General features: G+C 44.7%; 1 protein-coding gene across 1 annotated transcript in view; it reads left to right on the top strand.

Moving 5' to 3' along the window:
* The window catches only part of CARD19 (caspase recruitment domain family member 19), a 145,444-nt gene extending 142,396 nt beyond the window's left edge, over window positions 1-3,048 (top strand). Inside the window, exon 7 of the mRNA XM_069206418.1 lies at window positions 1,806-3,048. Within this exon, the coding sequence (XP_069062519.1) occupies window positions 1,806-1,924 (119 nt within the window). The 3' untranslated portion in view covers window positions 1,925-3,048. The remainder of the gene's footprint in view (window positions 1-1,805) is intronic.
* Window positions 3,049-15,874: the final 12,826 nt, after the last annotated feature.

The following is a 15,874-nucleotide window of genomic DNA, read 5'->3' as shown; positions in this document are numbered from 1 at the left end:
TTAAATTCAAATTGATCAGGGAATATTGAGTTGAAATATTTGGTTCGCATCATTTGTCAATTGTAAAACCATAAGATAACTCTTTTGAATATTTCAGTAAATGTTTTAAAATGTAGAATATTGTTTAACACATATAGGGGCATATTTATACTCTATTTGCACTGAATTAGCTGCATTTCTTTTTAACTCTAATTCGGGGCAAAACTAACTCCATATTTATACTTTGGCGCCAGACCCATCTAGCGCTATATTTATGGAGTTAAAGTCATTTTTTGGAAGTGGAAACCTACGTTGCCTTAATGTGATGCAAGGTAAGCGTTCCCGTGCAACAAATGACTCTATGGCCTTAACGCCATATTTATACTCCCTAGCAAAAATGGTGCACAGGAGGGATGAGTGGTCAAAAAACGGTGCAAAGCTTGCTTTGCCCCATTTATTAACACCTGGGTCAGGGCAGGCGTAGGGAGACCTGTGGGTGTATTTCCATGGTGGAACACCATGGAATAAGCCCACAGTTGCCCGCCCCAGGGACACCTCACCCCACACCAGAGGGACTGCGGAGGATGTGGGACCCCATACCAGGTAAGTACAGGTAAGTATTTCATTTTATTTTTTAAAGTGCCAGAGGGGGCCTTGAAATGGGCCCCCCTACATGGCACTGGGTGCAATTGCCATGCCCAGGGGACCCTGGTCCAATGTGCTGGCCATTGGGGTGGTGGGCATGACTCCTGTCTTTTCTAAGACAGGAGTCATGTGGTATGGATGGTTTTGTGTCAGAAAATGACTCTAGGCAGGTTAGAGTCTTTTTTTTTTTTACTCTAACCTGCCTAACTTCATTTTTTGGTGCAAAACCCCCTTCTTCCATAGCGCCAGCCCCACCCGACTAATGCCATTTTTTTTATGCTAGCCCACCCTTCGCACCGGCTTGCACCATCTACCGTTTGTACCGGCTTGCACCATTCCATAAATATGGTGCCTGGCTGGTGCACAGAAATGGTGCAAGCTGGTGCTAAAGTGTTTGGTGCAAAACTGCGTTGGTGCAGTTTTGCACCAAAAAGTATAAATCAGGGCCCTAGTTCTTTGTAGATTTCTGTTATAGGCACCTAACTTGGCAACTGTCATAAATTAATCACATATAATGCCCTTAACCCTCTTCTACTACACCCAGAGATGTACCTTCTCTATTGCAGGAGTTTAAAAAAGTTTCCTATACATGCTATCCCACATTTTACCTGAAATGTTGTAAATGGCAGCATATCATCTGAGCTCCGCAGATGCAGTGCTTCACATAACTTTGTCACCATGTGGCACTTGCTATTTAGGGGGTCAATGACAACTTCTAGCTGTGCTATACATTATTTCTAAACTTTAGATCTGTGTTCTCTTTTTTCCTTTTGCTATCGCTGATTCGAGTACTCCCCTAAAATAAGCTTTGAATGCATCTGTGGATGCTGTCTATTAATTTTTCTGGACAAATCTTCAATAGAATTTGATCATTTAAGTTGTTTTGATTCAAACAGTAAAGATGGATCTCCGTCCAGTGGGAAGGCTTTACCTGAACATCTAGACTCATCCATTTCAAACTAAAGTGATAACTGGATAATCAATAATACAGAAGATAGCAGCCAAGAACCATACCTGAAATCAGTTTATCATGAACGTAAAATGATATTCATCGCCTAAGGGAATATTCCTTATTTAAGATGAACGTTTGACAGTATTCTGTTTTATTTATAGCAGTGCAATGCTGCATGCACTTCTGAGACCTATCATCTCATGCTATCCATTTCTCATTTTTTCCTCAGAGGATAAAAGTGCAACAGGGGTGAAGAAAGTCGTGGGATTTTCTGCCATCGGCTTTGGAAGACATGTTAGAAATGTTTTGATATCGTACATGGAGGACACATCAAAGAAAAAACCTTAACCAGGGAAAAGGTGTTTCACACCAGAAAAACAGCTCTGAATCAGATATCAATGATAATCAATAACCTGTGTTAAATGTTAAATGTACTACTTTTATACCAAAGATTTTGCAAAAAAGCTTTAACAGTTTCTTTATTGCTGCATTTAAAAAAATGTCATGCTACAAATGCATGCATACATATATTTTTTTAACGAGATTTGTGGTCGTTGAAACTGCTTATTTTAAAATATTTATCACTTTATAGTGTATCTTTTATAGCCAGAAAAATGTAAAATATTTTATGGGAACTGCTTGCTTGCCAAATAGTACTACAAGACATGTTTTTCTAATGTAAGGAAGCATAGAATCTTAAGGAATATTCTCAGTGTCTTTAAAACTGTCAAATGTGGTGTATTTCATGAATGATTACCAAATATAAAAAGGGAAGCTGCATAATTCATATTTTATAATGGTAAATTCTATGACACTACTGTATATGAATATCCCAAATTAAGGTGCAGTGGTCCCACTGAGCATAGTAGATAATACCGTCCATAAATCCATGGCTGAGAAGACGTTTCTTCAGACCTTACACCACCAAGGCTAGATTGTACAGTGCCACCTTCATCACAGCTGTAAGGAGGAAGCATACGTCCTACCAGCTGATGCAAAATGGCTCAGCGAGATAGGTGCCCACGGCTGACATTTTTGTGACATGCAAATCACTAATTTAAATCCCAGTATGATATGCTCAGCCTTTAATCCATTTGAAACTGCAAAATTGATAAGCTATAAATTGGGTAGTAGTAACACCTTATTTGCAGTTCATCAAAAAGGCATAAACTGTGGTATTAAACAAACATTAGAAAAAAATAATGTATTATTGTATGAGTGGCAACATGGTCGCTGGCATTGATAAGCGTTAAGTAATCAGGAAAGGGAAAACACGTGGCCTGAGCTTTTTTTTTCTCGGCAGTAAAGTGCAACTAGAGCTGTGCTGAACTAGGCCTTCTGTAACTAAAGGAATGTTGCATGTTTCAGCTGGTGGCAAGTTTGTCCAAAAAAGGTTCAGTGTATTTTACATTTGAGAAGTGTTGTTTATATTTCTGCTTCCCATTATATGCCAATAAATTGTATATATTTTATTTTGTGTGTTGTGGCTCATGACAAAATACTGTATAGCATATGATTTGCCCCGAGAGGATAACTGGAAAATACATATGAACACAGTGTAAAATAAACCGAAATCTCACACATGAGTTGCAAAATTTAAAAACAAACATTTTTGAGAGAAAACATTTGTGTACAGAGTGCTGACCTATTGGCTTTATCAGTTGGTTTTTCTGTTTGCCCCCCCCCCCCGCCCCCCCCCTCCTCATATACAAAATGCACAGCAGCAACCTTGTAGTGGTGTATAAAAAAATTACAAGATGGCTGCAGTACATGCACAAACTGGGGGCAAAAGAAGACATTGACAAAGCCAGTAGGTCGGTGCCTGATAGCAAAGGTGAGACCTATTATTAATACTGGTTTCAAATTTCATGAATAGGGGAGAGGATGGACCCACAATTACCTGTTGTTAAAATATTACCAGAAAATCAAAGGTAGGAGACATACTTTATAAACGTTCACTCTTTACTTTCTACGTATTCATAGTTGCAGCATAGACAACTCATTCTAGAGGTCTTAAATTTTGGAAAGTAATGGAAGGTTGCTATTGTAAAAAAAAAAATCATATCCCTTATAAACTTACTTGAGTAAGACAGTGAGGGTGAGAAATGCCAGAATCCCAGCGCCATCACTCTAGAAATTGTTCCTACCGCTTCTCATTCTCATAACAAGCAAACTCCAGCCCAAAATAATAACATATTGTGGAAAACCTGTTTTTGCATGGTTCTTGCCCCCTTTCTCTGCTAGACACTACTGATATGTTGACTCTGTGCATTAAGAAACCACTATCTGGCTTCCTTTACGGTGTATAAGTTGATTTATTCAGTTTCTCAGCGACAGGCGCCCATTTTGCCTTGTCTTTACAGGACAGGGCTGAAGATTGGCTGGTTTCCATTTGTATCGCCTCACAGCGGTCTGCAGAGGAGGAAGGGAGGGTCGTTAGTTACATTCCTATGAGACCCAATAGGTGATATGAAAGGAATATCCTTCAGTGAAACCTCAATAGAACTGGCAGATTTGGGATACCAGAGGGGAAACGGATATTTTTCACCTGTCGGATCGTGAAGCCTTAGATCAGAGGTTAGGCCCTCAGCCCTAAACTGCCCCAACCTCTGAAAACTGCTCCTTCCCCCACCGCCCTTAGCCATAAAACCCAGCCACAGGCCTTAAAACTACCCCTACCCGTCCCCTGGGCCCTGAGCCCTAAAACCCCATCAGCTGTCAAAAAAACTACCCCAACGCCCCCACCCACCCTGAGCCCTAAAACCGCCCCCCCCGCCCCCCCCCCCTATCAAAATCACCCCTCAAACCCGCCCCAGGCCCATTCACCTCTCTCTATCCTTCCTGTTCCTCTCTCTGGCCCCAAGCTAAGACTACCCCAACCCTAGACCCCTGCCCTCAGCCCTAAAACTGACCCCCACCCCTGAAAACAGCCCCTTCCCCCTTAAATTTACTCCGACTCTAAACCCTAAAACCCTACCCCCTGTCAAAAAGGCAACCCTGACACCCCACCAGCCCAAGTAGATCTTTGTCATTTTATTTAGTACTTTTATCACCCTCATCTTTAAAACAATGTACACAGTGTACATTTGTGATGTAAAAAGTATATATTATTAACAAGTAACAGTTTAAAGTACAAAACAATATAAAATATTAGGAATAGAGTAGATCAGGGTCTCTTTCAGGTGAAATCAAAGTACGGACTGGCAACTAGGCAATGAATAGAAAGCATTAGGTTACCCCAAGATTTGTATAGAGAGAGTCATGAACTCCTAAGGCGATAATGCTTTATCCAATAAGCACTCCTAGGTGTTTAAGTGCCAATTGGATGTAGCACCAATGGTGATCAGTGGACCCAAGCACACCAGTGGGAGGAACAGCATGACCCAGGTGGAAGCTGAGCAATCACAGGAGGACGCTGTACCCCTTGCTGTTCTGACTGACGTTGGCCGCATCCATACTCCTTCCCCACTCTGCCTTCTTCCTCAGTCCCTCCTCTCTGGCTATGCAAAAGGCAGTTTGCACATGCCATCAGCCTCAAAAGTGCTGTTAGTAGTGGGCTGCAATCTTGATGATGTCATCATTTCCTATTGGCGCCTTGAAGCACACGGAGGCAGTGAGCTAAAGCAGGGCAGGCTAGATGAAGTCCCGTCGAAGGCAGGAGAGGTAAGAACTATAAAGGACAGTGAGAACTCGAGTGGGGAAAGCTGCAGAAATTGCAGTCCGAAACTGCACAACAAATATATATAAACTGGGTGGAATTGGTTAGCTAGCCAGGGTCCTGCCTACGTGGAGAAGCGTCAGCAAGAGACCCCTGAGATCACGCGTTGTGACTAGTGTTTAATGAGGCAGATAATAGCAAGCCAGTGGTGAGCTGTTGCCTGATAACTTTTGCACACAAATGACTGGGGCAGAGCTCTTGGGTGGGAATTGTCTTAACATCAAACACAGGGTGGCTTGAAGCCAAATACATACCTTGAATGGACCCGAAGCACACTCAGATTGTCCAGGCACAACACTTTACTCTGATATAACTTCGGAGTGTTCCGGATTTGAATTGCCCCAGGACCCAACTCTGCTCTCATAAAACATCGCTGTGTTCCAGACTTGGATTGCCCCCGGTACACAGCTCAACTCTCATATAACATCTCAGTTTTCCAGACTTGAATTGCTCCCGGTACACAGCTCAACTCTCATATAACATCTCAGTTTTCCAGACTTGGATTGCCCCCGGTACACAGCTCAACTCTCCTATAACATCTCAGTTTTCCAGACTTGGATTGCCCCCGGTACACAGCTCAACTCTCCTATAACATCTCAGTTTTCCAGACTTGGATTGCTCCCGGTACACAGCTCAACTCTCATATAACATCTCAGTTTTCCAGACTTGGATTGCCCCCGGTACACAGCTCAACTCTCATATAACATCTCAGTTTTCCAGACTTGGATTGCCCCCGGTACACAGCTCAACTCTCATATAACATCTCAGTTTTCCAGACTTGGATTGCTCCCGGTACACAGCTCAACTCTCATATAACATCTCAGTTTTCCAGACTTGGATTGCCCCCGGTACACAGCTCAACTCTCATATAACATCTCAGTTTTCCAGACTTGGATTGCCCCCGGTACACAGCTCAACTCTCATATAACATCTCAGTTTTCCAGACTTGGATTGCTCCCGGTACACAGCTCAACTCTCATATAACATCTCAGTTTTCCAGACTTGGATTGCCCCCGGTACACAGCTCAACTCTCATATAACATCTCAGTTTTCCAGACTTGGATTGCCCCCGGTACACAGCTCAACTCTCATATAACATCTCAGTTTTCCAGACTTGGATTGCCCCCGGTACACAGCTCAACTCTCATATAACATCTCAGTTTTCCATACTTGGATTGCCCCCGGTACACAGCTCAACTCTCATATAACATCTCAGTTTTCCATACTTGGATTGCTCCCGGTACACAGCTCAACTTTCATATAACATCTCAGTTTTCCAGACTTGGATTGCCCCCGGTACACAGCTCAACTCTCATATAACATCTCAGTTTTCCAGACTTGAATTGCTCCCGGTACACAACTCTTCTCTGCTATGGCGTCACACTTCAGACTTCAATAGCCCCTGGTACACAACTCTATTCCAACGTAACAGCATCATATTCCACACTCCAATTACACTGGCACACCACTCTACTCTGATATAACAAAGAGTATTCCAGACTTGAATTGTCCCAAGGACACAACTCTACTCCGATATAACAGCACAGTAACTAGACTTGAGTTGTACTAAGGACACAACTCTACTCCGATATAACGTCACAGTTTTCCAGACTTGCATTGCCCCCAGTACACAACTCTACTCTGATGTAACAGCATGTATGTATTCCACAATCCAATGTCATTGGTACACCACTCTACTCTAACACCACAGTATTCCAGACTTCAATTGCCCCCAAGGACACAACTCTACTCTGATATAACATCACAGTTTTCCAGACTCGAGTTGGGCCAAGGACACAACTTTACTCTGATATAACACTACAGTGCTGCATGACTGTATTCTGATGTAACAGCATCATATTCCGCACTCCAATCGCCCGGGCACACCACTCTACTCTGATATAACATCAGGGTATTCCAGACTTGAACTGCCCCAAAGACACAACTCTACTATGATTAAACATCAAGGTATACCAGACTCGAGTTGGACCAAGATCACAACTCCAGTCTGATATAACATCACAGTCTTCCATGCTTAAATTGCTCCAGTACAAAGATCTACTCTGTTATTACGTCACAATATTACAGACTTGTATTGCCCGGTACAGGGCTGTACTGTGATGTAACAGCGTCACACTCCGCACTCAAACTGCCCAGCCACACCACTCTACTCATATAACATCTGAATATTCCAGACCTGAATTGCCCCTGGTACACAACTCTAGTCTGATGTAACAGCTACATATTCCAAAATCCAATTGCCCTACACACCACTTCAATATAGCATCAGAGTTTCCCAGACATGAATTGGCCCAAGGATACAACTCCACTTTGATATAACAGCAAAGGATTCCAAACGCTAGTTGGACCAAGGAACTCCAATCTGATACAACGTCACATTATTCCAGACTTGATTTGCCCCCAGTACACAACTCTGTTCTGATGTAAAAACACAATATTCCATATTCCAGTTGCCCTGGCACACCACTCTACTATGATATAAAAACACAGGGCCTCATTTAACAGGCAGTAGCGGCACACTGCGACACCCGAGAGTCACTCTTTTGACTTTCAACCCATATTTACAAGGCCACGCAAAGCCACCTTGTGTGGATTTTCATGGCCTTGTAAATATGGACCCCTTTCACGCATAACCCTGCACGAAAGGGGTATTGCAAGGGCGTTGCTCGCTGTGTTCCCACGCAACACCCACCGAAGCCAAAAGAATCTGACACATTCCCAGATTTACAAATCTGGGAATGCATCAGATTCTTATGCCGCCACAGGGGCGGCTTAAGACTGACGCAACAGGGAGGAATATTTTTATTTCTCAGTTTTTTACCTCTTTCTATGTATATTGCATTCTGCAGCACACACACAGGGGAAAATACCTCTTATGATTGTTTTTGTGAAGGAAGGTCCTCCTTCCTGCACAAAAACAATGATCCCCTCAACGCAGGCACCTTTGCACCATGGTGCAAGGATCCCCGTTGTGGCGCTAGGCAGCAATTTGTGAGCCAGCGCAGTTGGAGAGGACAGAAATGCGGCGTGTCTTGTAGATACAGCGCATTTCTGCCCTTTCCTGGTGGCGCAGGGCAGTGTTTTCCGGACTCCAATTGCCTCTGTACACCTCTGTGCTTTGATACAACAGCATAGTAATCCAGACATGAGTTGGACCAAGGGCACAACTCCACTCTGATATAACGTCACAGTATTCCAGACTTTAATCTCCCCCGTACACAACTCTACTCTGCTGTAATAGCACATTATTTACTCTTCTCTCTCCACCTTCAAGTGCTGTTTCCGCGTATCATATGTTTTCTTTTTTATTTTAATGCTCTCTGATGTCACTGTCTAGAAAAGGGCTACAGGGCAATGATTAAATAAGTAATCCATATTTGGTATTCGCTCTAAAGGGCAGATATTTTATCAAATTGCTTGTGAAGATTGCCTTGGGCGATGACGCACATAAACTGAAATGCTGCGCGTAGGTGTTCTCAGTGGTGGTTCAGATATTCACTCCTGGTCATTATAGGTAGTGCCCATAAGATGGCAGTCTCTTCATATTTAATCACATCAGTATTAAATGCGCAAAAAGAGTACGCATTTTTTCCAGTTTTAGTATTAAAGCAGTTTAAACTGTCTTGCAAGTCTCTTTAAAAACAAAACAAAAAATCATAATAAAAATACACACTCATATGGGACTTTTGGTCAGCCCTCTTTCTCCTAGGTTAGATATTTGAAGGCATTTAAATTTACCAGTGGGTGCTGGTACCTATGTATAGCACGATCAAAATCAAGAAATGTGCTGAAATCTGCAACATTGATCCATCAGAATAAACCAGCTTAGCACCTTTATATATCCGTTATCATATTGCAAACAAGCACATTTCACTAAATTAGCAAAATAGTGTATGCAAACACGTTGAAGCTCTATCACTTTGTGAAGGTCATTTGAAGCACTTCCGTCTGACCCAAGAAGGACACTTGGGGCATAATTTTGATTGTGGTGGTTCAATGGCTGCCACACTCATGATGACAGTCGGACCACCGCACTCTGGGTTGTCAGACTGCCTGTTGGAAATGGCCCTTTTTGCAGGGTCATCCCCAGTCTTTTTGCCGCCATCCTTCTATTGTTTCTGACCTGTTTTTGTAGGCTTTAGGACTCTGGGCACTACCACTGCTAACCAGTGCTAAAGTGCATATGCTCTCTGTGTTAAGTGTCCTCTTGATTGGTTTATCCTTGATTGACATATTTGACTTACTGGTAAGTCCCTAGTAAATTGCACTAGAGGTGCCCAGGGCCTGTAAATCAAATGCTATTGGTGGGCCTGCAGCACTGGTTGTGCCACCCACATTACTGGCCCTGTAAACATGGCTCAGACCTGCCACTACAGTGTCTGTGTGTGCAGTTTTAAACTGCACACACAGACACTGCAGTTTTCATCTTGGCAAGTGTACCCACTTGCCAGGCCTAAAATTTCCCTTCTACTGCATGCCAGGCATACCTAAGGTAGGCCCTAGGTAGCCCCAGGGGCAGGGTGCAGTGTATGTTTAAATTTAAAGTAGGACATATACTAGTGTGTTTTATATGTCCTACCAGTGAAATACTGCCAAATTCGGTTTTCACTGTGCAAGGCCTATCTCTCTCATAGGTTAACATGGCGGCTGTCTTAAAATATCCATAAAGTTCAGATTCTCATTGAGAGCAGATAGAAATTTGGAGTTTAGGGTCTCTGAGCTCACAATTTAAAAATACATCTTTTAGTGAAGCTGGTTTTTAGATTGTTAGTTTGAAAATGCCACTTTTAGAAAGTAGGCATTTTCTTGCTTAATCCATTCTGTGACTCTGCCTGTTTGTGGATTCCCCATCTGAGTCAGTTTGACAGTTGGGCTGTTCACATATCTCCTCTAGACAGTGACACAAAGGGGGCTTGGGTGTAGCCTACATATCTTGATTAGCCATGTTTGCTGGAGGGGAGGTGAGGAGTAGTCACTCACACCTGAAAGGACTGTGCCTGCCCTCATACAATGCCGCCTCCGACCGCCTGGTGAGTGTCTGGGGCCTGTCCTGGACAAGGAAGGATCTTGCAAACACTTGAGACTTTGCTTTGAAGTTTGCCAATTTCAAAGGCAGAACTGGGTATAAGAAGACCCAAAACCCCAGACTTTTAGAATCTTTCTGGAACCAAGAGGAACCTCTTCCCAGGATAAGAGCTGAAGAACTAAAGAAGGAGTACTGTCCCTTTTCTGTGTTGCTTTGCTGGACTGGCCTGCAGTTGCTGCTTCTGCCTGAAAAGAGTGCAAAGGGTGAACTTTGCTGTGTGTCCTGCTTGAGAAAATTCTCCAAGGGCTTGGAGTAGAGATTGCCTCCTGTTGAAAGTCTCAGGGACACCAAAGACTTCAGTTTCCTCAATCTGGTGCACTGGGAACTGTGTGTTTTGTGCTGTTCAAGAGGAGAAACCACCACGATGCCGCCAATGATGCCGCTGGCCTACACCGTGACCTGCTGACGCCGCACAGAGTCGCATTGCCCCACTTTGCACCATGACCCTTGTCTCACAGACACCGTCATCAGACAACTTCACTGAACCTGCTCACACCGCAGCCTGGGCATCCCCGATGACGCGCTCCTGTTGACACTGACGCTGCTGCCTGCACCGTGGACTGTGGACACCGCTCGTGAGGTACACAACGCACCGTCCCGTTCCACACTGCAGCCCTGGTCCACCGACACCAGCATCATCAACTCCTGTGTCGTCACCAGGCATCCTGCCTGCACTGTGGCCTGTGGACACCCCTCATGACGGTCAGAAAGCACCATCCCATCCTGCACCGCTGGCCTGGGCCTGTGCCTACCAACGACAGCGCTTCAGGAACGACAATGCCGCTGCCTGCACTGTGACCTGTGGGCACTGCGCGTCGCACCGCCCGCCCCGCTTCACACCGCAGCCCTGGTCTCACCGACGCCACTGGGAGCCATCACCGAGACGCTGCCTGCACCGTGACCTGTGGGTAGCGCACATTGCATCATCCCACTTTGCACCACAGCCCCGACGCCATCCACGCCATCCACGCCGGCGCACCTGACTTCATTAGCCTGGAGTTCGATCCTCAATGCGTGTGACCTCAAGGGCCCGATGACTCCTGCACTGACTCCTGAACCGACAGCACAACGTCAGCGACACCGCTCTCAGGAGCTCACTGCAAGGATCACAACGCCCTGCGAATCCAAGGTACTGTTTGCGGGTCTTCTCGACACCGTAGCTGGCCCGCAACGCCGCAGCCGGCCTGAACTGTTGGTTTTGCTGATCACAACGCAATGATAGCCCCAGGTGGAGCTATCAACTTCAAGGAACTGTATTTTTGAGTAAATCTTGCAGAATTCATATTCTTATTACTGTATGTTGGATTTTTATCGTATTTGGTCTTGTTTTATATAGATAAATATTGGCTATTTTTCTAAAACTGGTGTGGTGTCTGTTTGTAGTGTTTTCACTTATTACTGTGTGTTATGTGCAAATGCTTTACACATTGCTTCTGAGATAAGCCGAACTGCTTGTGCCAAGCTACCAAGGGGGTCAGCAGGGGTTATCTGAGTGGGTATCTCCCTTACAGGGTGCAAACCGACTGCCAACTAGGGACCCGATTTCTAACACTGCCCAATTACAACTCTGGCAGGCAGACACACCAGGTGACCGCCATCACCACTGGCAACATTGGTTCAGACAGGCTGACGGTAGTCTTGGTTGTAGTCAGCTAGGGCAGCGCTGAACTCAGCGCAGCCTGGCTGATTACAACCTTATTTTCCACAAGCCTTTTCATGGTGATTCCTCACCATGAAAAGGCTGGCAGAGAACAAGTGCAGGGCCCCCCTTCCCAGCACCATCTGAATGTGCACTGTCTGCCTTGCAGAGAGTAAGCATTCTGAGGGTGCTGGTAGGCCCCCTCTGTGATCTGAGATAGCACTCGGCTCCTTTAAGGAAGCCGGGTGCCATTTCGTAGCACTGTTTCCTCTGGACTGACCAGCAGAAACACTCTATTACAATGTTCCCGCCAGTCAGACTGGCAGGAACGTTGTGATGGGGCAGGGGGACGCCACCACCACAGTGATGGTGGTCCTCCCCTCAAGTTTGGCCGTACCGCGTTAGGACTGCAAAACTCATAATGAGGCCATGAGTAACTATGTGAGGTACTATAGCACTGTGAAAGAATTTCCAAGCTTTTGCATCAATCTAGAGAAGGACCTGCAGTAACCACCTGCAGTACTGCTTGTTTGGAGGGAGGACATGCAAGAGGGACCTCTATTAACAACTTCAGGTATAGTGCACAAACCTACAGTACCAGAAGTTGTTAATAGATATAAATATTACTAATATATAAGTTGTATAATATATAAGTTGTTAATAGAAAATATATATATATATATATATATATATATATATATATATATATATATATATATATATATAAAACCTACTGGTGGTCGCCAGTAGGTAGTTATAGTTAGGATCTAGTTTCCGTAGTAAAAGGTGGGTCTTCTTGTGCATGGAAAGTTTCCGGGTGATCCGTTCAGCGGGGGCTGAGAAAAAGAGGGGGTAAAAAAAAAGTCTGTTTCCCATTTTAATTCCCTTAGAGATTTTAGACACGACTACAACCCGAACCGCTGGACAGAATTACACCAAATGTGGCAGAAGGGTAGCTCTTGGTCCCAAAAACAGGCTTTTTGTTATTTGGTGTAAACCTATTCAGTAGTTATTGAGAAATTATAGGAAATCCAAATGTTTATATCTATCGTAACAAATTAGTGAATACTCTTGATCTTGTGCTGAGATCGGATGTGCTACAAGCACTACAGCCAAGGAGTTATGGCAGCCATCTTGGGATTCAGCTGCAGTTGAGTCCCAAACAAAAACGCAAAAACTAAAGAAAAGGGGGGCGAGTACAACTATCATAATCCCCTAGCTTTGGTCCTGGGGTCTTACGGGGACCCTGCCAAGGCAAAAAATGCTTTTATTTTAATTTCTCGGTGAAATTTGCTGAGATCCTTGGATTTCATTTTAATTTTTAAAAAAACTAAAAATAAACCAAGCGCTGTCTCCAGCACTTATTTTCAATGTAGCCCCTGGGTGTGCCAGGTCCCGGGAGCATGAATATCTTTTAAAAATGGAGGGGGCTGCATTAAAAAAAAAGATAAGGGGGGCCATGCGGACCCCTCCAGGCCTCAGGGATCACCACTTCCCTGGGTCTTTAAAAAAAAAGGCTTTACAGACCCCCCTCTTGGGACTTTCAGCAGCTCCAGGTAGCACCAACTCCCGGGGACTAAAATGTACATTAAGGAGGGGGTTCGCATAGAGCCCCGGCCCCAGAGACCATCACTTCCCTGGTGGCAATTACTAATTTGAAAATAGGGAGGGTGGACGCGCAACCCTGCTTCTGGGCAATATACGTCTCTGGGAACCACCACCTGCCCAGGTTCAGCCCATTTAAAAGAAAGGATGGGGGCATGCAGCCCCCCTCCTGGAGCCATTTTTGGCCCTGGCGACTACTGCCCCTTGGGTGGGCTTCTGCTATCTCCCACGGTGCCCACCATTGGGAGATAGCTATTTGGTTTTGCTTAGTGGGAGCCCGCAGACATGCGGGCATAGAAATATATGAAACTATTGCTCCTTCATGCGGGGAGCTGCATTTTCAGCAGCTTTCTGGGGGCAGGGGCAATGGCAGATCGCACACGAGGCGGGGAGCAGGGTTGGACCATAGGGGTTGTGAGGTGCTCCCTGTGGTCCCCGGCATGTTTTTTTACAAAAAGGTGCCCCCTTTTTGGATAAATACGCAGGGCAGGATATCTGTCTGGCTCAAAGCTCAGTTCAGAGAAATTAAACAACAATGGGAAGCACTTACAGGTACAAACAAAGCAGGTGCTCAAGCTGAAGCTCCACTTCTGTAAAGCACTAATCAGCCTAACTTCTTGTGCATGGCCAAGGCAAACCAAGTGTCTTTCTCAGCAGTTCTATTTGAAAAGTTATTTGTAATCCTTGATGGAAGAGTTTGCACCCTTCCTTTTTTGAAACGCAATATCTAAGGTAATTACTGCAGCCAGTGGGTTATTTCTTGTCATCTGCTGCTCTGACCAGAGATCATGTTCTCCCTTTTTTTAAACTATAAGAATGCAAAATGTACCTAGAAGCCCCACCCATTTGGCCCTGCCCCATATACATTAGTGGTCTTCCCGCCTTTCCCCAGGATGGTGGACAGCTTACTAAAAGGACCCTCTGAGTGTATTTCCCAGCAATTTTGGAGATGTGTTTTTAATGCAAAGGAATCTGATCTCCACCAAACAAAGAAGCACTTCATGAGTGGTGTGGAGTTGGATGGTTGTAAGCGTAGGCCTTGGGGCCAACCCCTGCCATATGTGGCCAAAGGCCGTGCATGGCACGCGGTTGGGTGATTATAGGGGATAGGCTGCCGGGCCTGCCCATAGGCCAAGCACTGTTGACAATTGCCATTACGAATTGGCGAAGACCATGCGTTGCATGGGTTTGGGAGGTTATAGTTGGTTGGCCCTGCGGACAATCCCCAACACGCATAGCCAAAGGCTGTGAGTAGCGCAGGTTTGGGTGGTTGTAGGGGGTAGGCCGCAGGGCCCAACCGCAGGCCAAGCCCTTTGGACAATTCCCACTGTGCATGGGCAAAGGTTGTGCATGGCGGTGGTTGGATTAGCATAAAGTTATTAACATTACTTAATGTAAAAAAAAGCACACAAATTCACTAAAAAAAACAAAGGTTACAGGGCTGTTATAGTTAGTTTCTAAAGTTACTCACATAAAACTATAAAAATTTAGCAGTTATAGTTATGGTTAGCTCAAGTAACTATAACCTGTGCCCTAAGGTAACTATAATTCACGCCCTCACTATGCACTGCTAATTACCCCACATATTACATCACTCAAGACATCTTTGTTAACATCATTGATAGTATCAATGTAACATTTACAATAAAATTATTGAGTAGAAAACTGTGCATGGTGAGGGCGTGAGTTATAGCTACCTTAGGGCACAAGTTATTCAGTGAATTTCAGGGAATTTCTATGTTTTTTTTTAACATAAAGTAATTTTAATTACTATGCGTTAATCCAGCCACCTGCGGCCAAGTCCTGCAGTCTGCCCCTGTAGACATCCAACCCTGAACACAGCCTTTGGCTGTGCGTGGCGAGGTTGGCCATAGGGCCTGGCATGCAGCCAGTCCCTCTGGCCAACTCCCTTTAACCACCCAACCTTGCGTCTCACATGGCCAGGGTGGCTGGCCACAGAGCCTGACCTGTGGCCAGTCCCTGCAGCCAACCCCCTGCGGCCACTTCCCAATTATCACCCTACCCCATTTCACACATGGCCAGTCCCTACGGCTAACCCCTTACAATCACCCAACCCCGTGTCACCACAACCAATCCCGTATAACCACCCAGTGAGTTTTTCTAATGAGATTTGAGGACAAATTGAAAATAAAAATGTATTTTCCAAGTAAAAAGGATTACATTTTGGTATATATCTCAAATATTTGAATTTGGAAAGTATTTAAAGCA

Source organism: Pleurodeles waltl, chromosome 9 (genome assembly GCF_031143425.1).
Source record: "Pleurodeles waltl isolate 20211129_DDA chromosome 9, aPleWal1.hap1.20221129, whole genome shotgun sequence".
NCBI lineage: Eukaryota > Metazoa > Chordata > Amphibia > Caudata > Salamandridae > Pleurodeles > Pleurodeles waltl.
This window is presented reverse-complemented; position numbering and strand designations above follow the sequence as displayed.